Source organism: Ranitomeya imitator, chromosome 2 (assembly GCF_032444005.1).
Source record: "Ranitomeya imitator isolate aRanImi1 chromosome 2, aRanImi1.pri, whole genome shotgun sequence".
NCBI lineage: Eukaryota > Metazoa > Chordata > Amphibia > Anura > Dendrobatidae > Ranitomeya > Ranitomeya imitator.
The window spans coordinates 446,425,357-446,453,076 of NC_091283.1; the positions used below are offsets into that span (position 1 = coordinate 446,425,357).

The 27,720-nt window shown below is 43.0% G+C and overlaps 1 protein-coding gene across 2 annotated transcripts; it reads left to right on the top strand.

The window, feature by feature from the left end:
* Nucleotides 1-684: 684 nt before the first annotated feature.
* Nucleotides 685-11,555, top strand: HM13 (histocompatibility minor 13). Of its 2 annotated transcripts, none has more exons than XM_069751001.1 (12): nucleotides 685-954; nucleotides 1,022-1,120; nucleotides 3,410-3,492; nucleotides 5,010-5,098; nucleotides 5,212-5,297; nucleotides 5,542-5,667; nucleotides 5,758-5,815; nucleotides 5,901-5,984; nucleotides 6,844-6,880; nucleotides 7,246-7,348; nucleotides 8,117-8,202; nucleotides 9,647-9,830. In XM_069751001.1, the coding sequence occupies exons 1-12, from the start codon at nucleotides 778-780 to the stop codon at nucleotides 9,795-9,797; spliced, it is 1,179 nt and encodes a 392-aa protein (XP_069607102.1). In that variant the 5' UTR covers nucleotides 685-777; the 3' UTR covers nucleotides 9,798-9,830. The 2 variants fall into 2 exon arrangements, with proteins under 2 accessions (XP_069607102.1, XP_069607101.1); XM_069751000.1 differs by lacking the exon at nucleotides 9,647-9,830 and adding an exon at nucleotides 11,250-11,555 and having other exon boundaries at nucleotides 688-954.
* The last annotated feature ends 16,165 nt before the right edge of the window (nucleotides 11,556-27,720 follow it).

Here is a 27,720-nt window from a genome sequence, read left to right on the forward strand (position 1 = left end):
TACATGAATATAACTACTATAATACTGCCCCTATGTACAAGAATATAACTACTATAATACTGCCCCTATATACAAGAATATAACTACTATAATACTGCCCTCTATGTACAAGAATATAACTACTATAATACTGCCCCTATATACAAGAATATAACTACTATAATACTGCTCCTATGTACAAGAATATAACTGCTATAATACTGCCCCATGTATAAGAATATAACTACTATAATACTGGTCCTATATACAAGAATATAACTACTATAATACTGCCCCATGTATAAGAATATAACTACTATAATACTGCCCTCTACGTACAAGAATATAACTACTGTAATACTGCTCCTATGTACAAGAATATAACTACTATAATACTGCCCCTATGTACAAGAATATAACTACTATAATACTGCCCCTATGTACAAGAATATAACTACTATAATACTGCCCCATGTATAAGAATATAACTACTATAATACTGCCTTTATGTGTACACTATTACACACTGTATAACACCAGTGTGACGCCCCCTATGTTCATGCTTCTGTGCACTATTGGTCAGTGTTGGCCATGTCAGGTGGGCGGACCGTCTATTGAGAGTGGAGGGAAAGCTTTGACTTTTTCCTGTAAGCCCCTCCCCTTGGATACATCCGGTCGTTAAGGAAGTGGAGACTACGCTGTGTCGCACGTTTTGTACGTCACTTCCGGCAGTTTTTGGTAACGTGTCCTTACCGGTCCGTTCGCTGTGAATCCTCACGAAGCAGCGACATCCCGGACATGGCGGAGCTGGAGCCCGCGGCTCTGCACAATGAGAGTGATGCAGCCGTGAACGGCACCGGGAGGCTGGGCAGCTCTCCTGAGGGGACGGCTCTGGCTTACGGCAGTCTGCTGGGGATGGCTCTGCTGCCCATCTTCTTTGGTGCCATGAGAAGCGTCAGCTGTGCCCGGGGCAAGGTGAGGCAGCTGGTATGGAAACGCAGCGTGTGAATGGCCCTAATCATGGTGGTTGTTTCTCCCGCAGAATTCCTCAGACATGCCGGAGACCATCACCAGCAGGGACGCCGCCAGGTTCCCCATCATTGCCAGCTGCACCCTCTTTGGTCTCTACCTGTTTTTTAAGGTAAGTGTGCCCCCGGGGTACATACTGTGGTTACAATGATGACGTGCCCCTCATTCCTGTACACGATGGTGATGCCCCTCACAGCTTTACATGGTGCCCACCCATCCTCAATGGGGAGCAGGGCCACAGCTGACATCAGCAGACCCTGTGACATCACATCTGTGTGGTCAGGTGACAGTGACTTATGACATCACGTCCTTCCCATCTGTCACCTGACCACAGTGGTCTGTACAGAGCTTGTTTACTACTGGCCTATTTGGCTCCGAAAAGGAAAAAGATCCCTTTAAGACTAGTGCGGCTCCTCCATATTCAGTGCTGTATCCCTAACTGATCCAGGGCGCTGCAACCAGTCGGCGGCCTCGATCATACTTACCTCACTGCTCCTACAATAATACTACAATAATACTTGGTCGTCCACCCATGGAAGTTCCTTTAAAGGGAACCTGTCACCTGAATTTGGCGGGACCGGTTTTCGGTCATATGGGCGGAGTTTTCAGGCGTTTGATTCACCCTTGCGCAGGCGTATACTACGGAGGACATAGAATGAACTTCAATCCAATATTGCAGCCAGCAGGTAAGGAAAGGGTGAATCAAACACCCGAAAACTGGTCCCGCCAAATTCAGGTGACAGGTTCCCTTTAAGGAGCCATCGCTGCTGTGGTCCCTGATGATGTCAGGTGACTTTCTTGCAACATACATGACCACTGTCATCCATAGTGATGCTTGAGAATATGGAGGCCAGTGATTGGCTGCAGTGGTCAAGTGGGTGTACTCATCATCAGTGTAGAATGGCGGGGGACACCAGAGCATTGGGGCTGCAGTAGTGTGTGAATGATGACTTGTTTGTTTTGTTTTTTAGTTTACAGCCTTTTTCTGCCCCTGATCATTTTAATTTTTCCTCTTTAAGAAGCCATAACTTTATTTTTGTATCAAAGGGGTTGAACATAGCATTTCTGCTGTGCCCACTGTCAGGATTCCCCACTATGGCATTTGCTTACTCGCTGTCACTTGCCGGCTAGTCATCTGCTTCTTTCAACAGAACATTGAGACCAACCAATTGGCATGTGTCTGCAAATCCCGTACCTGCAGTCACATGAGCGCTGCTTGCTTTAAGCCTCAGGCTATCTGCCCACGTTCAGGATTGTTTGCAGAATTTTCCTGCACAAAACCGGACTCCTTTTGCAGGAAATCTGCTCGCGTTTTTTTTTTTTTTTTTTGCAGATTTTTTTGCGTTTTTTTTCCAAAGTGTCCCAATGCAATAATTCAGCAACAAATCTGCAGATTTTCTGCAAAATTAATGAACATGCTGCTTTTTTTCGTGGAAAAAAACGGCAGCATGGGCACAAAAATTGCGGAATGCATTGAAATGATAGGCTGCTTAATGTAAGTGTTTTTAAGCTTTTTTGCAGCGGAAAGCCACCGAAAAAAACACAAAAAATCCTGAACGTGTGCACATAGCCTGAAAAATTTCTGGGGATTCCTGACCGTGTGCATGAATTCAGCAATGTGCAGTCACATAGTCACAGTAGAAATGTACGTGAGCCAGGAACATCCTTTTACCATAATCATGTGCAAGCTAGGGTTTTTTTTTTTTAATATAATGTATGGGAGGAAAAAAGGAAAAAAAAAGCTGAAAAATTTCCAGGTTGGGTAACATTTTGAAGAAGAAGAACAAAAAAGTAAAAAAAAATTTTGTTACATTGTTCATCATGCAGTAAAAGTAACCTGACAATGTTAGGTGACAACAAACATAATTTTTTTATTATTATTATTTTGGTCATTTCAAAGTCTAACTTTTTTACTTTCTGTCGATACAGTTGTATGAGGACTCCTATTTTGGGGCTCAACTGGTAACCCATTGTCACTTTGTGATCGCGTCTTGTTGGCTCTGTTGTGCTCATGTGTACACTAACAGCTGGCACACCGTTTGAATGCTGCTGAAAGTGATTGACTGCAGCATCAAAACGGTTAAACTGCAGCAATTTGAGTCTGGCTCTGATCGCTGCTGTTAGATGCAGATTCTGGCTGTATAACACAGCCGACTCCTGTCCTGTACGGCCCTTGCTCATTCTGTGATACTGCTGTGTACACCCTGACCGACCATACGGTTACATTAAGTTTGCTGGTGGGGGTGAGGGGCTTCGTGAGTCGTAATCTTTAAGATGATTCTACATGTAAAGTCGTGATTCTGTGAATTCAACATTACAAATGCCTCCTCCTTTTTCGGAATATCGTTTTATTTTGACCTTTATGTAAATGTAATATTATTTTTTTCTTCTCCACCCTCAGATCTTCTCCCAAGAATATATTAACCTCTTACTGTCTGTGTATTTCTTCATCCTGGGGGTCCTGGCTTTGGCCCACACAATAAGGTGAGGTCGTTCTTACAAACAAATAATAGAGCAGCCACTGTAAGAGCTAAGATGTAGGCAGACATTGAATATATGCTATTTGAGCTTCTTTACTGCTATATAGAATGCTCTTCTAAAAATGAAGGTATTTAGTGCATAGATTGCCCAATTCATGAGAGCCCATCAGCCAGGACAAGGCAACCTCTCTCTGATGGGACCCTAAACCTAATTCTTATCAAACATGTCTATTCTGGACTAAAAACCTACACATTTAAAGGGCAAGCAGGATCCAGCTTTACGTTAATTAAATACAGCTTATATATTGTCATTTTTAACATATAATGAAAGCTATAAAAAAATTTAAAAATGTGCTTTTGTTTATGGTATTTTGCCGCACTTGGAATTTTTTTCCGCTTTCCAAAACATCACACGATAAAAAAAAAAAAAAGTACAACTCGTTCTGTGTAATACACGCCCTCATACAGTTAGGCTATGTGCACACGTTGTGGATTAGGCTTAGGAATTTCTGGTTGCAAGTTCTGCCTCTCCTGGCAGAAAACGCACCTGCGGATTTGTTGCGCTTTTTGTGCGGTTCTGCAGCGTTTTTTGTGTGTTTTTTCTTGCGGATTTGCTGCATCTTTTACCCCTGCGGATTTCTATAATGGAATGGGTACAAAAACGCTGCAGATTCACAAAAAATAAGTGACATGCTATTTCTTTTAAACCAAAGCGGATTTTCCGCAAAGTGTGCACAGCATTTTTTTTTCTCATTGATTTACATTGTACTGTAAATCAATTCCGGATCTGCAGTCTTTCTGCACTGCAAAAAATGCTGCGGATCCGCAGAGAATCCGCAACGTGTGCACATACCCTTATACCGATGGAAAAATAAAAAAGTTACGGGCTCTTGGGAGAAGAAGAGGAAAAAAAACGGACACGCAAAAGTGGGAAATCACTCGGTTGGGAAAGGTTTTTTTTTTTTTAAATTGTTCTGCATGGTACTTCTATTTTTTTTTTTGCTTTGTGCTGAATGCTATTTCTTGGAATTGCACAGCCAGGAAGAAGGAAACTACTACAATGTACTGCTGAATGGAGGCCAAATAAGCCTCCGTCTTGTGTAAGTGGGGAAGGCTATCGGTCAAGTTATTATACGTACCTAAATGACCACTATGCATCATTCACCTAGAAATGGCCATGAGGGACACCGTAGATCCCTATGGTCACATATCACATGGGCAGAAACATAATGTGAATGAGACCTTTTCTGCAAGAAGTCTTGGCTCCGTCCAGGATATTTGTCTTTGAATGTTACCAGGATCTTATATTCATTCATTGTCAGAAATCTTGCAGAGAATTATTCCACAAAGTCTGTTAGAAAGTTGCAGAAGTTTTCATTCTAGAATAGGTTTTACTTTATTCACAAAAGGCTGTATGATCCCACTAATCTTCCTTTTTATTCTCCTTCCCTTTTCTGCTTTCGGGTCGGTCACTGATTATTAACACTGTTTTTTCTTTGTTAACCATTTTTCTTCCCTCAGTCCGGCCATGAACAGACTGTTCCCAGAAAACTTCCCCAACAAACAGTATCAGCTGCTCTTCACTCAGGGCTCCGGGGACAGTAAAGAAGGTGAGTGCCCTGTGCCAGTGGACAGCTAGGGGGCGCCCTTCATAATCGCTTTCGGTTAATTCTGTACAGAGGTGATTATTGATCAGCTCACGTTATACACCTTCTTCCTGCAGAGGTTATAAATTACGAGTTTGATACCCGGGACTTGGTTTGTCTGGTCATCAGCGGAGTGGTCGGGATCTGGTACCTCCTGAAGAAGGTGAGGAGCTCCTTGTGTAGGAATATATATATATATATATATATATATATATATATATATATATATATGTATATATAATCATATCTCTGTATATATAATCATATCTCTGTATATATAATCATATCTCTGTATATATAATCATATCTCTGTATATTATATCTCTATATATTATATCTATATCTATCTATGTATATATCTATATCATCCTCCCATCCTCCCACTAATCTCCATGCTTTCTCCCCAGCACTGGATTGCCAATAACCTATTTGGATTGGCATTTGCCCTTAACGGTGTAGAACTTTTGCACCTGAACAACGTCAGTACCGGTTGCATCCTGCTGGGGGGGCTCTTCATATATGACATTTTTTGGGTAAGTCTGGGAGAACTTATGCAGAATGAGGGACATATCCTTACTAGTTAGTTACTTCAGAGTTTTTTTTATTCAATTTCATTTATTAAGGTTTTTGGGACCAATGTCATGGTGACTGTGGCCAAATCCTTTGAAGCACCAATAAAGTGTGAGTAGCAGCCCAACCCATTTATTATTTTTACAGCTATTGCAGCTTCTTATTCCCTAATCATTTTTTTTTTTATTACTACCAGTGGTTTTCCCTCAGGATCTGTTGGAGAAGGGACTTGAAGCCAGTAATTTTGCCATGCTGGGATTGGGCGATATTGTCATTCCAGGTGAGTCCATCAGAGGGCGCCAAAGTGTGCTGTCACGTACACTGACCTACTATTGCTTGGCTTAATCTATAGGATGGCAGGGGGCGGCACACAGTCCGCCCCTTATGGGTTGTAATGGCAGCAAACATAAACTGCATCTCCACCACATTAACACTTAACATTTTACATACAGCATTGTCCACGCCTGCACAGTGCTGCTGCTTTATTGTCAGACCATTGTTTCGTGTACCTTTTGCAAGCAGTTATACATCCTTAGCTACTTACAGACCACTCAGCAAATAACAATTTTTCACCAGTCCACATATGACTATGCACTGACATTTTAGAATACCTTTGCAGGGTGATCACACAGAGAAAAGGCAGATATGGTTTATTACCGTCTCTTCCTTCCTGATCACTGTATACAAAGCACTGAACAGGGGCTGTGCATACAGTATAAGAGGCACTGACAGTGCTTCCTCCTCCCGCCCTAGTAATCATTTGATTGCTGGGGGGTGGCAAGATGTGAAATACATGAAAAAAGAAAAGCAGGAAAAAAGTAGGCAAATAGGTCACTGTCAGTCCATATTGCTGTTTTAGTCCCTTTTTCGACAGGAAAAAAATAATCACCTCATATATAAAAATTATTGGAATGGAAAGAGGACCAGAATGTGAAATATATTTTAGTAGAAAAAAATAAATTTGTCCCATTCTTGAACTGGTTAATAAAAATAATGAAAATATCTTTGTAAGTAGTCTCCAATAAAATCTGCCTACCGCCTTGTGTATACAGTTCCCATGTGTATTTTTACAGTTTACAAACCCATGTTCTACGATGTGACCCTTCATGGCTAAATGTCACGTGTTCCTTCTATTGCAGGCATCTTCATTGCTTTGTTACTCCGTTTTGACATCAGGTGAGTGATGGTCTTTTTGGATATATTCCAGCGGAGGGTGGGCAGGCCACTATAGTATATGTGAAGCGTTGGATATCTCCTGCCACCACTTGGTGGAGCTAAATCTATGCAGTGAGTGCCTCCTAGTGGTGGCTGCAGGTAGTTAGAACATAATAATTATAGCTATACAATTGAATATACATGATTTGGTGCCAACCTCTACACAAAATAATACAGATGTATACAGTTTTATGACTGAGGTGTTCAAATTCTACATGGGGCATTGCTGGGTAAAGATGTTCTAGTCTTCAAAAAGATGAGCGTTCTTTTCACACTTGACCTTCCTCCTGATCCTGACTAACCTATTCGTTCATCTTTCTTTGTAGCTTAAAGAAGAATTCTCACACTTATTTTTACACCAGCTTCTTGGCGTATATCTTTGGTCTGGCCCTGACCATTTTTGTGATGCACACCTTCAAACATGCTCAGGTCAGTAACCTCATTGCTACGTACACAGCCAGTCACTAAAACCTCTGGCTTTTCCATCAGGAGAGACTAGGGGATCACCATTAAAGTCTTGTAGTGAAAGGGTTAAATACGCTAGGTAAAACTATGCATGAGAGATAAGGTCGGTTTGGTTACAATTCCTTTGACATGTTAACTTTTCTATTTTTAGATTATAATTTCCACATCATTTTTACTTATCCAGATCTAATCTACTTAAAGGTGTTAGATAAAGATATAGAATTAGATAAACTTGGCCAAAAATAGCGCCACACTTCACCACAGGTTATGTGTAGTATTGCAGATCATCCCCATTCACTTCAGTGTAGCTCAGCTGCAGTACCAGGCACAACCTGTGGACAGATGAGGGGCTGTTTTTAGAAGATGGCCATCTACACCCAGGAGAGGAAGTGCTGGCAACATTTGCTGTACCAATTTGGGCCACACAATAGCTAAGGACTTATTACCATGAAAAGCTTCAGGACTCACTGCAGTTGATCTTTGCAACAGTGCTCTCCAACCTGTGGAGCTGCTACAGGACTACAACTCCAAGCATGCCCTGACAGCCTCAGACTCAGGGCATGCTGAGAGTTGTTGTTTTTTGCAGTATCTGGAACACCTCTGATAGGCGCCCTGGCTTTATATAGTATTTCCAGCTTCAAATGATCCTGTGCAGGGTGGCACTTGTAGTCCTTATCTGCTTAGTTTGCCATCTTCTGACCTGATGACGCTGTAATGTGTGTTCCTCGGCAGCCGGCGCTCCTCTACCTGGTCCCTGCCTGCATCGGTTTCCCATTGCTCGTGGCTCTGGTAAAAGGCGAGATCACAGAGATGTTCAGGTGAGTAACTGATGTTAGAGAGTTTGGTTTGGGGACGGGATGTAGAGTAGTCGGATTCGTGAGTCCTGAAAACGTTCTTCACATTTTTCTACCTCCTCTTTTTTTTTTTCCTTCCTTTTTTGTGTTCTTCATTTTCCTCCTTTGCCTGTGTCCTCTCCATCCACATATTCTCTACTGCTTATTTTATTCATCAATTTTTTGCATTTATTTGTATTCATGCCCACACCACTCCCGAACAAAATTCTTGTGTTTCTCCCACTTCTTCCCTCTCACATCCTTCTACCTCCTGGCACGTCCTTTTCATTTCCTCTGGCCACTGTTATTCCTCCTTTCTCATTATTCCAATCACTCCTTTCCTCTCCTGTATTAATGTCACTACATTTTTCTTATAACATATCCTTCACGTCACTCCTTCCGTCTCATATCTTTCTTTCCTCGTTCTCATCTCCCTCTTGTCGCCTTCCTTTCCTATTTGTGTTCTCCATCTGTTTCCTCTTGCCTTCCCTCCCTTCTCTCTTCTATCTTCTGCCTTGTGTCCTGCCTCCTTACGCTCTTGTATCTTCCCCTGTGTCCTCCATCCCTATTGTGTTTTTCTCCTCCCATTTCCTATCTCCATTCCCTCTTGCATCTTCCCTTCTTGTCTCCTCCCTTAATTTCCCTCTTTTATCCTCCTCTTCGTGACCTCCCTTCCCTTTTGTATCTTCACCTTTGTGTCCCCCATTCCTTTCCTTCTTGCATCTTTTCCTTGGTGTCATAATGTCCTTTCCCTCTTGCATTTTCCACTTTGTGCCCTCCCTTTCCTTTTGTATGTTCCTCTTCGTGTCCTCCTTTGCCTCTTGTATCTTCTCTTCCCTTTTGCGTCCTCCCTTCCTTTCCCTATTGCATCTACCCCGTTTTCTCCTTTTTCCTTTTGCGTCTTTCTCTCCGTGTCCTCCCTTCTTTGTGTCTTCCCTTCCTCTCCCACCTAATCCCATTTTCTCTTTTCCCTTTTATATCTTCCCTTTGTGTACTCTTTCCCTCTTGTATATTCCTTTTCATTTCCTCCCTTCCCTCTTGTATCTTCCCGTTCGTGTCCTCCCTTCCATTCCCTCTTGTATCTTCCCGTGTCCTCACTTTCCTATTGCATCTTTCCCTCACACCATGTCTTCCATTCTTTACTTCTCTTTTCCTTCCCCTTACTACTTCTGTTGCTCCTAATATCACTAATCATTTTGCTTATTTATTTTTAATAATATTCTTGCATTCCTCTGACCATTAAATCCCCCTCCTCCCTCTTCCATTCTGTTGTATTTTGTTTTTTTCCTTTCTGATTTTGATCATCCTCACCTGTCTTACCTGCTTCTTTCCTCCCCATGCATATTCATTGCTCCTCTTGCATGCTTTGCTGTGTTGTCCCAATTTCTGCCTCTCCTCGTTCTCCCTCCTGTCCTTTGTTCTCTCACAGCTATGAGTCCTCTGCGGAACTTCTACCTCACACTCCACGCCTCTCTCACTTTCCGGTGGTGTCTGGATCTCCTGCCAGCCTGGCCGAATCCATGCAACAAAAATCCTGTTCCCCCCGCCGCAGGCGGCAGCTCAACCCCAGCTCCATATGAAGGGTCCCTCTCATATCTGCATTTGGACAGGTGCATCCCATCTCGGCCCACACCCCAGCCTTACCTTTCATCCAGCAAACTCCATGCTTAGTCTGAGATTACTCCTCCTCCCCATCATCCGCATTATCACCTGTTGGGACCACCACGGATCCGTTTACGTGTCTAGTTCTGTAGCGTAAAGGATGCCATTATGCCATATAGTGGATGGTGCTATTAATAGTTTGCTCCACATCGCCCTCTTCATCTCTTGTGAATCTTATGCCAATCTCTACTGGACTTAAGGAGGCTGGTTCAGCCGTTTGGTGGTCAGGGGTCTTTTCTGCTTATCTTCAAGTAAACGTTTAATGTCTGCCTAGTATGTGCAGAACTGTAATGACATTCCTTGGATATTGCCAATCTACAAGATCCATCTGTTGGGAAAGAGTCTGGAGGTCGAGATCGTCTGGTTGACAGCTTTTTCTCTAATGTGAATGGGGAACTTTAGTCTCCTGCCACCCACAGTTCAGTTCTTACATCTAGTCTTATTCTCCGGTCACATTCAAAGCTGCATTTGCCATATTGCTAATTTTGACAGCCACATATATTGGAAATTCCTGATAAGGAAGATGGCTGCAAAGCATGCCTGCTGTAAAACGTCCATCTCCCACAAGCAGAAAATGCTTTGTGCAGCCTGAGAGTTAACTGGAAATCAGCAGAATTCTGAATGCAGCTTTCAGTGCATCTTGAGTATGACTTATTCCCATCTTCATAAATGGGTATTGTCAGGTGGGTAAATAAAAGCAATTTTGCAATTTACTCCTTTCAGTTGTACTTGAGATGTTACACCTTTTTTTATTTTTTATTTACAGTTTGTTTCCTTGGAGACCGTCCATCGTTGCTAGACAGCAGCACATGTGCAGTGCTCACAAGCTCTTTTCTAATCAGCTTGTAAGCACTGTTATAAAGCTGGTAAGAATAGCTGGAGCTTGCGGTTACCTTCTAGTCCTGGCCGGCTATTTTTAGTGCTTACAAGCTAAACAGCAGCAGTGGTCGATCTCCTAGGCAACAAGCTATAAACAAAAGTGTTAATATCTCAACAACTGCTGCAAATTGTAATAAGCAATAAATTGCAAAAGCGCTCTCTCTTCCAAACACTTTCTGACTATCCATCCATGAAGATGAGAATAATCCTTTACAAACAGTATATGAAAAGGATTCTTAGCGATTTACACTGAATGTTTAGTTCACGTGAGGATTGAATGTATTGCAATACAAATAAAATGTGGGCATCTGATAGATAATCTGGCACCTTGGCCATTGTGAGTGTTGGACTTTTCTACAATCTGCTTTTCTGATCTTTTTTGTAAATACTGTGAATTGGTAGGAACTGATTCTGGGGTGGGTTGTCTTGCTCATGAGCTAGGCAGGGCAGATTACTGGGCACGTTATCATTTCCCACCCTCCTTCTTCCAGATATGAGGAGCAGCCCAAGGATACAGACAAAGACGAGCAAGAGAAAAAAGAGGACTGAGTTCTGTGCCCAGGATACTCCATGACTGGGGAGGGCATAAAACTGTGTGGGAGACAAGAAGCACTGCCCGTCCCCTCGTTTGTTACTGCTCCCCCTTCTCTGCAATACGTGCCTGTGTTTGAACTGCTTCCGCCCCCTCATCACCCATCATGGGTGTGCGTCTGTGCCTGTCATGTGTTGCTGGGCCCGTATTTTTATATTTTGTATGGTGGATTTGCTTTTTACGGTATTAAAGCGTCCGTACAGATGCCCTCTGGTGCTTGTTATTCAGGGGAAGTGAGAGTACAGTGATTGGCGTTTCCTAATGGCCAGCACTGTGGTGTCCTGCCAGTCTCTGTTCCGTGACTTGACCACGTCATACCAGGAGCTACACTTGGGTCTCCTAACATCCACCAGATACCAGAATGTATATGTTGTCACTGTGTTAGCCTGGGAGTAGAGACCTCTTCCTGTCAGTCTGACTAGATAATTAGGTTTTCTCTATGACCTGCGCCTGGCTTACGCCTACTCAATCCCATGCAGTATTTACAACCTTAATATTTCTGCCAATCTCAGGCTGGTTGTAACGACAGCCCTTTTGCCATACTTGATCTATAGGTCTAGGCACACTGCACCTGCTAACATCCAGAAAAAGGAGAACAAATTGGAGTTTTAGTGCTACATATATCCTTTATTAATACAAAAAAATGTAAAAACAGTCAGATGACTTATAAAAACGAACAGACAGGTAACCATACAAAAAAGGGCAATGTGCTAGCAGAATGGTCCAATAATGTAAATGTGTGGGGAGGAGAGAGAAGAAAGGTGTCCTTCTATTTATCACCTTAATATATATAACTCCTTCACAGACCATAACATCAAAATATTTAATTAAGGCGAAATAGTGACCAAATCTTACCCATTCTGCTGGACTGTCCGAAACAGAAATACAAAAAAATCCCCAACGCGCGTCTCGCTTTTTTATACCACAGCTTTCTCAAGGGGAAGTAACTAGAAGGAAGTACTGCAGGACCTTATAGACCCGTGAACCCTGCCCACATGGCCAGTGGCTAGCCAATCGGATCGGACTATTGCCGCACATGCCTCTCATCCACCCACAGCTATCAGCAGGCATGTCTGGGAGCACGGTCATGTCCCGGACATATGTTCCTGGTCAATATCTTCATTAAATTTATTCAGGGCTTCCTCAAAGTTCTTTTTTTATTGTTAATTGTAATTCCCGTCTTGAAGGTTTTTCTATTGTATATTTTTGTTGTGATCGGGGTGTGATCATCTGTTAGGAATGTTATCCTGTTCCCTATTGTTATCTGAGGGCGCATGTGCGTTTCTCCGCTTTGTGCCCTTTGTTCACATCCTCGCATCTTTATGCTCCTGTGCGCCTGTCCGGGAACTTTGGTGACGTGTCCTTGTTCCTGGAAGTGGATGAGAGGAGCCCGGCAGTTCGCTCAGGAGCGATAAATATTAAGGTGATATGTGTACCATGGATAAATAGGACACTTTTCTTCTCTCTCCTCCCCACCAATTTATATTATTGGACCATTCTGCTAGTACATTGCCCTCACTTTATATTGTTACCTGTCTGTCTTTTATGAGTCATCTGACTGTTTTTTTTTTTGTTTTTTTTTATTAATAAAGGAATTTTTTAGCCCTAAAACTCCAATTTGTTCTCTTTTTCTATACAACCTAGGAGTGGCTTTTGAGCATATTTCCTCACTTATTTATTGTTTATTATGACCTGGGATCTATTTACTGTCATGTGCCTGGTTATTGTGTTTATAACCTCCTAACATCTGTCTGATGACATAATGTGTGTACATCCTTCATATGTTCTGTCAGTCTCCGACCTGTGGTAGTTGTCCTCCTGTCAGTCTGACTGCACGGTAGATTGTCCCTGTGGCCTGTCAGTATTAGATTGGAATAACCGCTGGACATCCACAACCTCTTGTATTTCTTCCTCTACCACTGTATGGATTTCCAGGACTTAGGATTTGCTAATTTTCAAGTTGTACAACTCTGCTGTCCTTCTGTCAGTCTTAATGTAAAACTCTGGTACTCAGTGTGACTGGTCAGTGTTCTTTTAGGTGTCAAGAACAAGTAAGAATCCGCAATTTACGAACAATAAAATAGTGTACACATATCCTTCCTTTACTCTCAAAAGCGTAAACCAACTGCAGTCCTCTTACAAGACTCCGCAGACCTTCATATCTGCTGTCCAACAATTAAAGCTCTCCAAACACTTTTACATAAGGGACAGTATTATAGTAGTTATATTTGTGTACATAGGAGGCAGTATTATAGTAGTTATATTCTTGTACATAGGAGGCAGTATTATAGTAGTTATATTCTTGTACATAGGGGCAGTATTATAGTAGTTATATTCTTGTATATAAGGGCAGTATTATAGTAATTATATTCTTGTACATAGGAGGCAGTATTATAGTAATTATGTTTGTGTACATAGGAGGCAGTATTATAGTAGTTATATTCTTGTACATTGGAGGCAGTATTATAGTAGTTATATTCTTGTACATAGGGGGCAGTATTATAGTAGTTATATTCTTGTACATTGGAGGCAGTATTATAGTAGTTATATTCTTGTACATAGGGGCAGTATTATAGTAGTTATATTCTTGTATATAAGGGCAGTATTATAGTAATTATATTCTTGTACATAGGAGGCAGTATTATAGTAATTATGTTTGTGTACATAGGAGGCAGTATTATAGTAGTTATATTCTTGTACATAGGGGCAGTATTATAGTAGTTATTATTCTTGTACATAGGGGCAGTATTATAGTAGTTATATTCTTGTACATAGGGGGCAGTATTATCTATATATATAATTGTCTAAGGGTTTTTCCGTCTGTCTGTCTGTCTGTCCTGGAAATCCCGGCTCTCTGATTGGTCGAGGCCGTCAGGCCTCGACCAATCAGAGACCGGCACAGCAGCGACGTAGAAATCCCGCATCTCTGATTGGTCGAGGCCGCCAGGCCTCGACCAATCAGCAACGGGCACAGCGACGATGATGTCATAATGGTTGCCATGGCGACGATGATGTCATAAAGGTTGCCTCGACCAATCAGCGACGGGCACAGTCTGCCGCGAATTCTGGAATCATCATTGTCCATATACTACGGGGACATGCATATTCTAGAATACCCGATGCGTTAGAATCGGGCCACAATCTAGTAGTAGTTATATTCTTGTACATAGGAGGCAGTATTATAGTAGTTATATTCTTGTACATAGGGGCAGTATTATAGTAGTTATATTCTTGTACATAGGGGCAGTATTATAGTAGTTATATTCTTGTACATAGGAGGCAGTATTATAGTAATTATGTTTGTGTACATAGGAGGCAGTATTATAGTAGTTATATTCTTGTACATAGGGGCAGTATTATAGTAGTTATATTCTTGTACATAGGGGCAGTATTATAGTAGTTATATTCTTGTACATAGGAGGCAGTATTATAGTAATTATGTTTGTGTACATAGGAGGCAGTATTATAGTAGTTATATTCTTGTACATAGGGGCAGTATTATAGTAGTTATATTCTTGTATATAAGGGCACTATTATAGTAATTATATTCTTGTACATAGGAGGCAGTATTATAGTAATTATGTTTGTGTACATAGGAGGCAGTATTATAGTAGTTATATTCTTGTACATAGGGGCAGTATTATAGTAATTGTATTCTTGTACATAGGGGCAGTATTATAGTAGTTATATTCTTGTACATACGGGCAGTATTATAGTAGATATATTCTTGTACATAGGAGCAGTATTATAGTTGTTATATTCTTGTACATAGGGGGCAGTATTATAGTAATTATATTCTTGTACATAGGGGCAGTATTATATTAATTGTATTCTTGTACATAGGGGCAGTATTATAGTAGTTATATTCTTGTACATACGGGCAGTATTATAGTAGATATATTCTTGTACATAGGAGCAGTATTATAGTTGTTATATTCTTGTACATAGGGGGCAGTATTATAGTAGTTATATTCTTGTACATAGGGACAGTATTATAGTAATTATATTCTTGTACATAGGGGGCAGTATTATAGTAGTTATATTCTTGTACATAGGGGGCAGTATTATAGTAGTTATATTCTTGTACATAGGGGCAGTATTATAGTAGTTATATTCTTGTACATAGGGGGCAGTATTATAGTAGTTATATTCTTGTACATAGGGGGTAGTATTATAGTAGTTATATTCTTGTTCATAGGTGGATGTTTTAGTATGGATTTGAAGATGCAAGATAAATGGACTTGCACACCGGCTAAATTAAATAATTACCATAAAGGCCATGTTCACACATTCAGTAGTTAACATCAGTATGTTTAAAGGGAACCTGTCACCCCGTTTTTTGAGATTGAGCTATAAATACTGTTAAATAGGGCCTGCGCTGTGTGTTCCTATAGTGTATGTAGTGTACCCCGATTCCCCACCTATGCTGAGAAATAACTTACCAAAGTCGACGTTTTCGCCTGTCAATCAGGCTGGTCAGGTCGGGAGGGCGTGGTGACATCGCTGGTTCTTCCTCAGCTTTACGTTGGTGGCGTAGTGGTGAACAAGCAGCGCGCGATCTGCGCTGTCATCCCTTTCGTCGGTGGGGGCGGCCATCTTCCTGGGGCCGCGCGTGCGCAGATCGAGTGCTCTGCTGCACGGGGCTTCAGGAAAATGGCCGCGGGATGCCGCGCGTGCGCATTAGAGATCGCGGCGGCCATTTTCCCAAAGCCGAGTTTGTATCTCGGCTTTGGGAAAATGGCCGCCGCGATCTCTAATGCGCACGCGCGGCATCCCGCGGCCATTTTCCTGAAGCCCCGTGCAGCAGAGCACTCGATCTGCGCACGCGCGGCCCCAGGAAGATGGCCGCCCCCACCGACGAAAGGGATGACAGCGCAGATCGCGCGCTGCTTGTTCACCACTACGCCACTACGCCACCAACGTAAAGCTGAGGAAGAACCAGCGATGTCACCACGCCCTCCCGACCTGACCAGCCTGATTGACAGGCGAAAACGGCGACTTTGGTAAGTTATTTCTCAGCATAGGTGGGGAATCGGGGTACACTACATACACTATAGGAACACACAGCGCAGGCCCTATTTAACAGTATTTATAGCTCAATCTCAAAAAACGGGGTGACAGGTTCCCTTTAGTAAATACAGGAGTGGGTGATAAATACAGAAGTGGTGATGTGTTTCTATTATACTTTTTCTCCTCGTTTTTTCTTACAAACACTGATGTAAAATACTGAACATTTGAACATGGTCAAAAGATGATGAAAATATATACAAGAGACTATAAAAAACATAGAAGATAACAAAAAATGTGCAATATGTCAAATGATATCCACAGTTAAATATAAACCATAAACCTGTATTATACACAGCCTTCATGCTTTCAACTGGGAAGTCTCCTGCTTTTTACAGTAGGTCAAGAGGAACAAGAGTTACTTGCAAAATCGACAGTATAGCAAATGCTTATTTTCTCCACTGTATGTGTGATATAGCTCTTGTCAGTTGAGGCACAGGTCTCGGGAGCTGTGCGTCTTCAGTCTGAGGCCCATTCTGCCAGGTGACTGTGACGAGCTGCAGTTTGAATTATATCAGGGAAACCATTTTATCGTATTCTCCGAGAACCACTTTAAGATGAACAAGAATCTTACTAGAATTTATAAGTAAATGCCTGTAGTGCGCATGTTCTCAAGTAATAATTTAGGAATGTGGTGTAGTATAGGCTAGTGTCTGGTATATCACAATTAAAGCCACAGGTCGCACATAATAAAATAAAAAGGTGCAAAAAGACTGACAATAAAAAACAAAAATCAATACATTTATCCTATGCCCCAGCATCTACTTTATATATACAAAAAATATACCGTATATACTCGAGTATGAGCCGACCCGAGTATAAGCCGACCCCCCTAATTTTGCCACAAAAAACTAGGAAAACTTAATGACTCGAGTATAAGCCTAGGGTGGGAAAATGCAACAGCTACTGGTAAATGTCAAAAGTAAAAATAGATACGAATAAAAGTAAAATTAATTGAGACATCAGTAGGTTAAGTGTTTTTGAATATCCATATTGAATCAGGAGCCCCATATAATGCTCCATAAATTTTGATGGGCCCCATTAAATGCTCCATATTAAAATATGCCCCATATAATCCTGCATAAAGGGTAATAAGGGCCCCATAAGATGCTCCATAGAGATATTTACCCTATATAGTGCTGCACAAACGTTATGGCCCCATAAGATGCTCCATACAGTCACTTGCCCCTTATAGTGCTGCACAATCGTTATGGCCCCATACAGATGCTCCATACAGTCACTGCCCATTATAGTGCTGCGCAATCGTTATGGCCCCATATAGATGCTCCATACGGTCACTTGCCCCATATGCTGTGGCTGCGATAAAAAAAAAAAAATCACATACCTCTCCGTCGCTCAGGGCCCCCACACTTTCACCTGCTCCTCGTTCGGGTGCGGCTCCGTCCTCAGCAGTGACGTTCAGCAAAGTGCGCGCACTGACAACTGACCTGAGCGTCACAGCCAGAGAACGCTGATGACGGAGCCGCACCCGAACGAGGAGAGGCAAATATCGCACAGCGCTGCGCTCCCCCTCCCCGTATACTTACCTGCTCCTGGCGCGGTGCCGTCCCTGCTTCTCCCGGCGCTGCATATTATTCCTGTACTGAGCGGTCACCGTTACCGATCATTACAGTAATGAATATGCGGCTCCACCTCTATGGGAGGTAGAGCCGCATATTCATTTCTGTAATGAGCGGTAGCATGTGACCGCTCAGTAGAGGAAGATTATGCACCGCTGGAAGAAGCAGGGATGTCCAGGGACCGCGCCAGCAGTAGGGGAATATAATTACACAGCCCCCGCTCCCCCTCCCCTACCGACCCCCAGGTATGACTCAAGTATAAGCCGAGAGGGGGACTTTCAGCCCCAAAAAATGGGCTGAAAATCTCAGCTTATACTCGAGTATATACGGTATATATCTCAGTTCCTAAGCTTGCATTAAAGACAGGATGCCAATGTATGCTGTAATATTACCTCAGATGTATTGTAAGGTGTTAACCTGATGATAGCAAACAATTATAAGGAACATAAAAGCTACTTGACACACACTACACAGATCGGCTGACTGGACGCACGTGATATGGCACAAATACCACACTGGCACCAGGAACATTTTATTTCCAACCAAGAACAATATGCAGAATGTACATATATTCATTTTAGCATTAATACTCCAGGGATGGTCTGAAATTGAAATGTATTTTAATCCTAAATGTCTATTTAATGTAATCTGATTCCTAATATACTTTGTGAAGGATAACAACAGGGCAAAGGGGAGGTCAAACACATCCCACTGCTGCCACCAGTTTGTCAGGGAGGACATAGGGGGGGATCCGCACATCCCTCTGCTATCACCAGTTTGTAGAGGGTGCAACTCTGCTGCCTACAGTCCTCAGGACAATTATGCAATTGACTGACTAGTGATGGACCAGGCTGCTGCTGCTTCCACTACTAGGCCCGTTATTAGGGAACTCACAGTGAGTGTATGGTATATATACCTCCGATTCAAACACATGTAATATATATATATATATATATATATATATACACCCCGGTACGGTTCTGCCAGCTCCACAAAAACAAAATGAACTACTCGCTGCCATCCCCATTCGTTTATAAAGGCCGATTGGACACCCGTTAAAGGTAGTGTATGGCTTCAGGGGTGCGGTTTACAGAGCCAGAGGAACAGAGCAATTACAATTTATATATTTAATACGGAAAGATAGGCAGTGTTAATAAAAGATGATACAAAATGGAAACAAAGCAATATGATATATACAATTACATAGAATAAAAAGGAAAGAGAAATACTAAACCTGATGTTGCAGGAATGACTTTTATCGCTATCGAGGGAAGCGCTCTGATTAGGAAAATGGAACACACAGTGAACTATGTCTTCCAGAAAAAACAATGATACATGCCCAAACTCTCATTTTTATTAGATGAAGGTTACACACACATACCCAACCTTGGTAAGCTCATATGGGGGCTGATTATTGGGTGTGCTAGGTCTGTTAGAATTTTCTGCGATCTCTAACTTTCAGGATCTCTTCGCCCCTTGAGGTCTCAGGCGGTAGATTTTGTCGTCATGTTTCCTTTTGCGATTTTACCTGTTTTATAGAGATGAAACACGACATGGATAGCATCATCCATTGGCCAATATTAACCCCTTTCTGACCTCGGACGGGATAGTACGTCCGAGGTCAGAAGCCCCGCTTTGATGCGGGCTCCGGCGGTGAGCCCGCATCAAAGCCGGGACATGTCAGCTGTTTTGAACAGCTGACATGTGCTCATAATAGGCGCGGGCAGAATGGCGATCTGCCCGCGCCTATTAACTAGTTAAATGCCGCTGTCAAACGCAGACAGCGGCATTTAACTACCGCTTCTGGCCGGGCGGCCGGAAATGATCGCATCGCCGACCCCGTCACATGATCGGAGGTCGGCGATGCTTCTCCATTGTAACCATGGAGGTCCTTGAGACCTCTATGGTTACTGATCGCCAGTAGCTGTGAGCGCCACCCTGTGGTCAGCGCTCACAGCACACCTGCAATTCTGCTACATAGCAGCGAACAGCAGATCGCTGCTATGTAGCAGAGCCGATCGCGTTGTGCCTGCTTCTAGCCTCCCATGGAGGCTATTGAAGCATGGCAAAAGTTAAAAAAAAATGTGAAAAAAATTAAAAAAATATAAAAGTTTAAATCACCCCCCTTTCGCCCCATTCAAAATAAATCAATAAAAAAAATATCGAACCTACACATATTTGGTATCGCCGCGTTCAGAATCGCACGATCTATCAATAAAAAAAATTGCATTAACCTGATCCCTAAACGGCGTAGCGAGAAAAAAATTAGAAACGCCAGAATTACGTTTTTTTGGTCGCCGCGACATTGAATTAAAATGCAATAATGGGCGATCAAAAGAACGTATCTGCACCAAAATGCTATCATTAAAAACGACAGCTCGGCATGCAAATAATAAGCCCTCACCCGACCCCAGATCACGAAAAATGGAGACGCTACGAGTATCGGAAAATGGCACAATTTTTTTTTTTTTTTTTTTTTATAGCAAAGTTTGGAATTTTTTTTCACCACTTAGATAAAAAATAACCTAGTCATGTTAGGTGTCTATGAACTCGTAATGACCTGGTGAATCATAATGGCAGGTCAGTTTTAGCATTTAGTGAACCTAGCAAAAAAGCCAAGCAAAAAACAAGTGTGGGAATGCACTTTTTTTGCAATTTCACCGCACTTGGAATTTTTTTCCCTTTTTCTAGTACATGACATGGTAAAACCAATGATGTCGTTCAAAAGTACAACTTGTCCCACAAAAAATAAGCCCTCACATGGCCATACTGAAGGAAAAATAAAAAAGTTATGGCTCTGGGAAGGAGGGGAGCGAAAAACGAACACGGAAAAATGGAAAATCCCAAGGTCATGAAGGGGTTAAGTTGAGGGGTTCTACCAGCCTTAGACTGCCGTCACACTAGCAGTATTTGGTCAGTATTTTACATCAGTATTTGTAAGCCAAGACCAGGAGTGGAACAGTATAATAGAAACATATTCACCACTTCTGCATTTATCACCCACTCCTGGTTTTGGCTACAAATACTGATGTAAAATACTGACCAAATACTGATAGTGTGACGGCAGCCTTACAGTGATGGGAGTGAATGCATTATGTTCGTCTCTTTGCTATCACGCCAAAAGTATATCCCCCATAAATATCGGATCAATGCAAAATCCAATATTCATCACTGACTGCTGGCTCCAAAAAGTCTGTGACCCAGTGCTTTGATGAGAGGAAGCTCATTCCTTGGAAGTTCACTTCCCCAGAAAATCGCAATATTATGGGCAGCGAATAAAAAAAAAAACAGAAAGAGAAACTTGCGTAGAGTTAACAACACCCTTGTATATTTCCCATATTAAACTAGGAAGTTCAGCATAATAAATTGAAAGATAAGCATACAAAACGCCAACATGCCAAACACATCCTACATTCACACCCCATCTACAGAGGGCAGAAGAAAAAAAACACGGTAAGGTGGCCCTTTTATAAACCTCACAAACAGACAATGGCCCATCATGTCTGTAGTAAAAACTCACAATTTCTTTAGGTATGAACAAATATCTGTATATATAATTGTCTAAGGGGTACTTCCGTCTGTCTGTAACGGAAATCCCGCGTCGCTAATTGGTCTTGCCAGCTGCCTGTCCTGAATGCCGCGACCAATCAGCGACAGGCACAGTTAGGCGGAGAATTAGTCCCTCCCTACTTCCGTCCAGTCAGTGCCCGGCGCCCGCTCCATATTCCCGTCCAGTCACCGCTCACACAGGGTTAATGCCAGCGGTAACGGACCGCGTTATGCCGCGGATAACGTACTCCATTGACGCTGCTATTAACCCTGTGTCCCCAACTTTTTACTATTGATGCTGCCTATGCGGCATCAATAGTAAAAAGATCTAATGTTAAAAATAAAAAAACAAAAAACCTGCTATTCTCACCTTCTGTCGTCCGACCACGCGCTCGCGGCTGCCGCCAGTTTCCGTTCCCAGAGATGCATTGTGAAATTACCCAGAAGACTAAGCGGTCTCGCGAGACCGCTAAGTCATCTGGGTAATTTCACAATGCATCCTGGGAGCGAAAGATGGCGGCAGCCGCGCGCACATCGGCACAGCTTCGCTGGACCCCGGCGGGTGAGTATATAACTATTTTTTATTTTAATTACACGGTGAGTGGCCGGACCCGGGCGTAGTGATCTATGTGTACGGTGGCCCAAGCTGTGTGGAGTAGTCGTGTATCATATGAAGCTGTATGAGACTATTTACTTCTATGGCCAGTGTTAGGTACTATGTGGGCTGTGCTATATATTACGTGGGCTGTGTTATATATTACGTGGCCTGTGTTACATACTATGTGGGCAGTGTTATATACTGCGCGGGCTGTGTTATATACTACATGGGCAGTGTTATTTACTGCATGCCTGTATTAACGCATCAGGTATTCTACAATATGTATGTATATAGCAGCCACATGGTATATAGCACAGGCCACGTAGTACTATATAATACGTGGCCTGTGCTATATACTCTGTGGCTGCTATATACATATTCTAGAATACCCGATGCGTTAGAATCGGGCCACCATCTAGTAGAAGACATTTCTGTAAGGTGTGCAGGGCAGTAGTCATGGTTAAGGGGCTGCCTTCCTACCCCTGACACCCCACAAATAAATAGTGTTCCTGTCACTTAGTGCTATGCTGTGTACAATGCAGTGTACTCACATTCAGGACGGAGGCCTCCACTGCATTCAATTCTGGTCCTGGAACAGCCGCACACAAATCAGGGGACACTCACTTCTTATAAAACAGTCCAACATCACATTATGTTTTCTATTAATTCAGCCTGAGCTATCCCTTTGCTTACTTGCTCCTTCAGCCCCCAGGATATTCAGTCCTGCTCCACAGTACTCACAACACCCATCACGTCTTTCTCACACTTTTCCTCATCTGGTTTCCACTTTTTGGAAGGCAATAAGGCACACTTCCCAGTGCCTACTTTGGGTCGTGGGCCCTGGACATTACTTGAATATCCACTGTAGACCGTTGCTGATGCTCTCATATCCCAGAATAATTCGTAATTTTCCTGCCCTCCAGCCCTCTGGCCTTGAACTCTTACTAATCTTTAATCTATCTCTGTATCTAATCTAACCAGTAAGTGATCTCCTTTTTATATGACCAAACACCCTCCCATGCTGGACTAGTCCCAAACATTAGCTGTATTTAATCTTGTGCTCCACCTCCTATAATATGCCCACAGCTGAATCTTTCCCATTCTTAATCTAAACTATGAGCCCTATCCTATACCTGATGCTCTAAACCTAAACTTATACGCTACACACATTAATCACAATACATTGCATTAACTGAGTACATTAGTGCCTATAAATTTGTGCGCAGTTTCACATATCATAATCATAACAATCACAAAAATGCAATAAAGTCACACACTTAGTACAAATGCTGTTTTAAGAGTGACAGGCATATAACAGTCCCTGTAACGCCCTTACTTTCGTACAATTTTTTTTATAATCAAATAAATAATTATCTAGCAATTTAGGTGTTTTTCTTCTTTTCCGATTTTCAGCACTGAAGCACAGTTAGATCACGTTTTTTTTTCCCCACAAATAATTACTGCAGTTGAAGACCAGACGTTCTTTACATCCATTGTTCAGAATTGCGGGAAACAATTCATCACAATCATCAGTTTTCCAAACACAATAATCAAACATTAATTAGCTCAATTTAAACCAGTTTTTCAGGTTTTCTATTCCACCACACAAATATCTGCATAAACATAAAACCAAAGAAAAGGAATCATTACATTTAAACACTTCGTGAAACTTCATGTGAACAATCACACACAAAAAAGAGTATATATGTACAGTCATGGTCAAAAAGTATTGACACCCCTGCAATTCTGTCAGATAATACTCAATTTCTTCCTGAAAATGATTAAAAACACAAATTATTTGGTATTATTATCTTTATTTAATTTGTCTTAAATGAAAAAAACACAAAAGAGAATGAAGCAAAACATTGATCATTTCACACAAAACTCCCAAAATGGGCCAGACAAAAGTATTGGCACCAGTGGCGTAACTACCGCGGTCGCAGCGGTCGCCACTGCGACGGGGCCCAGCAGGTCAGGGGCCCGGCAGGTCAGAGGCATCGGCCGACACCATGTTGCAGTGCAGGAGATCCCTCCCGCACGGCAACAGTCCGAGGCGTATCTGGGGGGGGCAGGGCGCAGCCGGCAGGGGGGGGGGCGCAGTCGGGCCACAGCGTCTCCCCCGGCGGCTGCATTCTGCCGCCCCCCCGCACTGTTCTCTGCGCCGACTGTCAAGCTGACAGCCGGCACAGAGAAGCTGCAGAGGGCCGACTCCCAATGTGAGCAGAGGTGGAGGGGAGCCCCTGCAGAGTGGCTGCAGCAGGCAGGGAGAAATCCCTGCAGCGCCGCTGCCCAGCGATCTGTCTTCCTGCTTCCTCTCACACAGACGCGCCGCTGGATGACGTCATCAGCCAGCGGCCGGCTGTGTCAGAGGAAGGCGATGAGATGCTGCGGCAGAGCGTGAGGTGTGTGTGTGTGTTGCGCTCTGCAGGGGAATGTGCAGAGAAGTAAATTGTGTGTGTGTGTGTGTGTGTGTAGACGGAGGAGAGGGCAAGGATGGGGATGGTGGTGGAGGAGGAAATGATGGAGATGGTGGTGGAATGGGCAAGGATGGGGATGGTGGTGGAGGAGGAAATGATGGAAGTGGTGGACTGGGCAAGGATGGGGATGGTGGTGGAGGAGGAAATGATGGAAGTGGTGGAATGGGCAAGGATGGGGATGGTGGTGGAGGAGGAAATGATGGAAGTGGTGGAATGGGCAAGGATGGGGATGGTGGTGGAATGGGCAAGGATGGGGATGGTGGTGGAGGAGGAAATGGTGGAATGGGCAAGGATGGGGATGGTGGTGGAGGAGGAAATGATGGAAGTGGTGGAATGGGCAAGGATGGGGATGGTGGTGGAGGAGGAAATGATGGAAGTGGTGGAATGGGCAAGGATGGGGATGGTGGTGGAGGAGGAAATGATGGAAGTGGTGGAATGGGCAAGGATGGGGATGGTGGTGGAGGAGGAAATGATGGAAGTGGTGGAATGGGCAAGGATGGGGATGGCGGTGGAGGAGGAAATGATGGAAGTGGTGGAATGGGCAAGGATGGGGATGGTGGTGGAGGAGGAAATGATGGAAGTGGTGGAATGGGCAAGGATGGGGATGGTGGTGGAGGAGGAAATGATGGAAGTGGTGGAATGGACAAGGATGGGGATGGTGAGGGAGGAGGAAATGATGGAAGTGGTGGAATGGGCAAGGATGGGGATGGTGGTGGAATGGGCAAGGATGGGGATGGTGGTGGAGGAGGAAATGATGGAAGTGGTGGAATGGGCAAGGATGGGGATGGTGGTGGAGGAGGAAATGATGGAAGTGGTGGAATGGGCAAGGATGGGGATCGTGGTGGAGGAGGAAATGATGGAAGTGGTGGAATGGGCAAGGATGGGGATGGTGGTGGAGGAAATGATGGAAGTGGTGGAATGGGCAAGGATGGGGATGGTGGTGGAATGGGCAAAGATGGGGATGGTGGTGGAAGAGGAAATGATGGAAGCGGTGGAATGGACAAGGATGGGGATGGTGGGGGAGGAGAAAATGATGGAAGTGGTGGAATAGGCAAGAAGGCGTATCTAGGGCAGTGGCGTATCTAGGGGGGGGGGCAGCCGGGGCATGTAGGGAATTAATTAATAGAGAATTAATTAATAGGGAAAATGTGAATTTGGGTGGAAAATATTTTGGCATGGTGGGGGGGCCCCATTTGAAAGTTCGCACCGGGGCCCATAACTTCGTAGTTACGCCACTGATTGGCACCCTCAGCCTAATACTTGGTTGCACAACCTTTAGCCAAAATAACTGCGACCAACCGCTTCCGGTAACCATCAGTGAGTTTCTTACAATGCTCTGCTGGAATTTTAGACCATTCTTCTTTGGCAAACTGCTCCGGGTCGCTGATATTGAAAGGGTGCCTTCTCCAAACTGCTGCAAAATTTGTTGGTAGTCTTCAGACTTCATAATGCCATGCACATAGTCAAGCAGTCCAGTGCCAGAGGCAGCAAAGCAACCTCAAAACATCAGGGAACCTCCGCCATGTTTGACTACAGGGACCATGTTCTTTTCTTTGAATGCCTCTTTTTTTTCTCCTGTAACCTCGCTGTTGATGCCTTTGCCCAAAAAGCTCTACTTTTGTCTCATCTGACCAGAGAACATTCTTCCAAAACGTTTTAGGCTTTTTTGGGTAAGTTTTGACAAACTCCAGCCTGGCCTTTTTATATCTCGGGGTAAGAAGTGGGGTCTTCCTGGGTCTCCTACGATACAGTCCCTTTTCATTCAGACGCCGACGGATAGTACGGGTTGACACTCACTATTGTACCCTCGGACTGCAGGGCAGCTTGAACTTGTTTGGATGTTAGTCGAGGTTCTTTATCCAGCATCCGCACAATCTTGCGTTGAAATCTCTTGTCATTTTTCTTTTCCGTCCACATCTTGGGAGGTTAGACACAGTGCCATGGGCTTTAAACTTCTTGATGACACTGCGCACGGTAGACACAGGAACATTCAGGTCTTTGGAGATGGACTTGTAGCCTTGAGATTGCTCATGCTTCCTCACAATTTGGTTTCTCAAGTCCTCAGACAGTTCTTTGGTCTTCTTTCTTTTCTCCATGCTCAATGTGGTACACACAAGGACACAGGACAGAGGTTGAGTCAACTTTATTCCATGTCAACTGGCTGCAAGTGTGATTTAGTTATTGCCAACACCTGTTAGGTGCCACAGGTAAGTTACAGGTGCTGTTAATTACACAAATTAAAGAAGCATCACATGATTTTTCGAACAGTGCCAATACTTTTGTCCACCCCCTTTTTTATGTTTGGTGTGGAATTATATCCAATTTGGCTTTAGGACAATTCATTTTGTGTTTTTTTTCATTTAAGACAAATTAAATGAAGATAATAATACCAAATAATTTGTGTTTGCAATCATTTTCAGGAAGAAAATGAGTGTTGTCTGACAGAATTGCAGGGGTGTCATTACTTTTGGCCATGACTGCATGTGCTGCACATCCCATGCAGGGTCTCATCCTTTGTTATCTAACACATGCCAATTCACATAAAAATTCTCACAATTCTCTTTTTTGTTCATCATAAAATCGCAATATATGACAGTAAAAAGTCACTTAACACATTCCTTTCAGAAAAAAGTGAACAACTGAATAGTAGAGGGCACCACCAGAGGGATCAATCTGCAGCATATCAGAGAATGCATGAAAAAAAAGAAGTCTGCACAAATAATAATAATAATAATCTTTATATAGCGCTAACATATTCCGCAGCGCTTTACAGTTTTGGCACACATTATCATCACTGTCCCCGATTGGGCTCACAATCTAGAATCCCTATTGGTATGTCTTTGGAATGTGGGAGGAAACCGGAGTGCCCGGAGGAAACCCACGCAAACACGGAGAGAACATACAAACTCTTTGCAGAGGCTGTAGTGCTAACCACTGCTCCACCGTGCTGCACAAAGGGATCAGTTAAAATAATTAATGTTTATTGTACATGAAACCAAAAGCAAGACTAAAAACACTTAAAGCCAAATGGCTGTTGATCACATAAACCCATAATAGAGTTTTAATTCTGCCCTATCAAACAATCACATAGTTAATAAA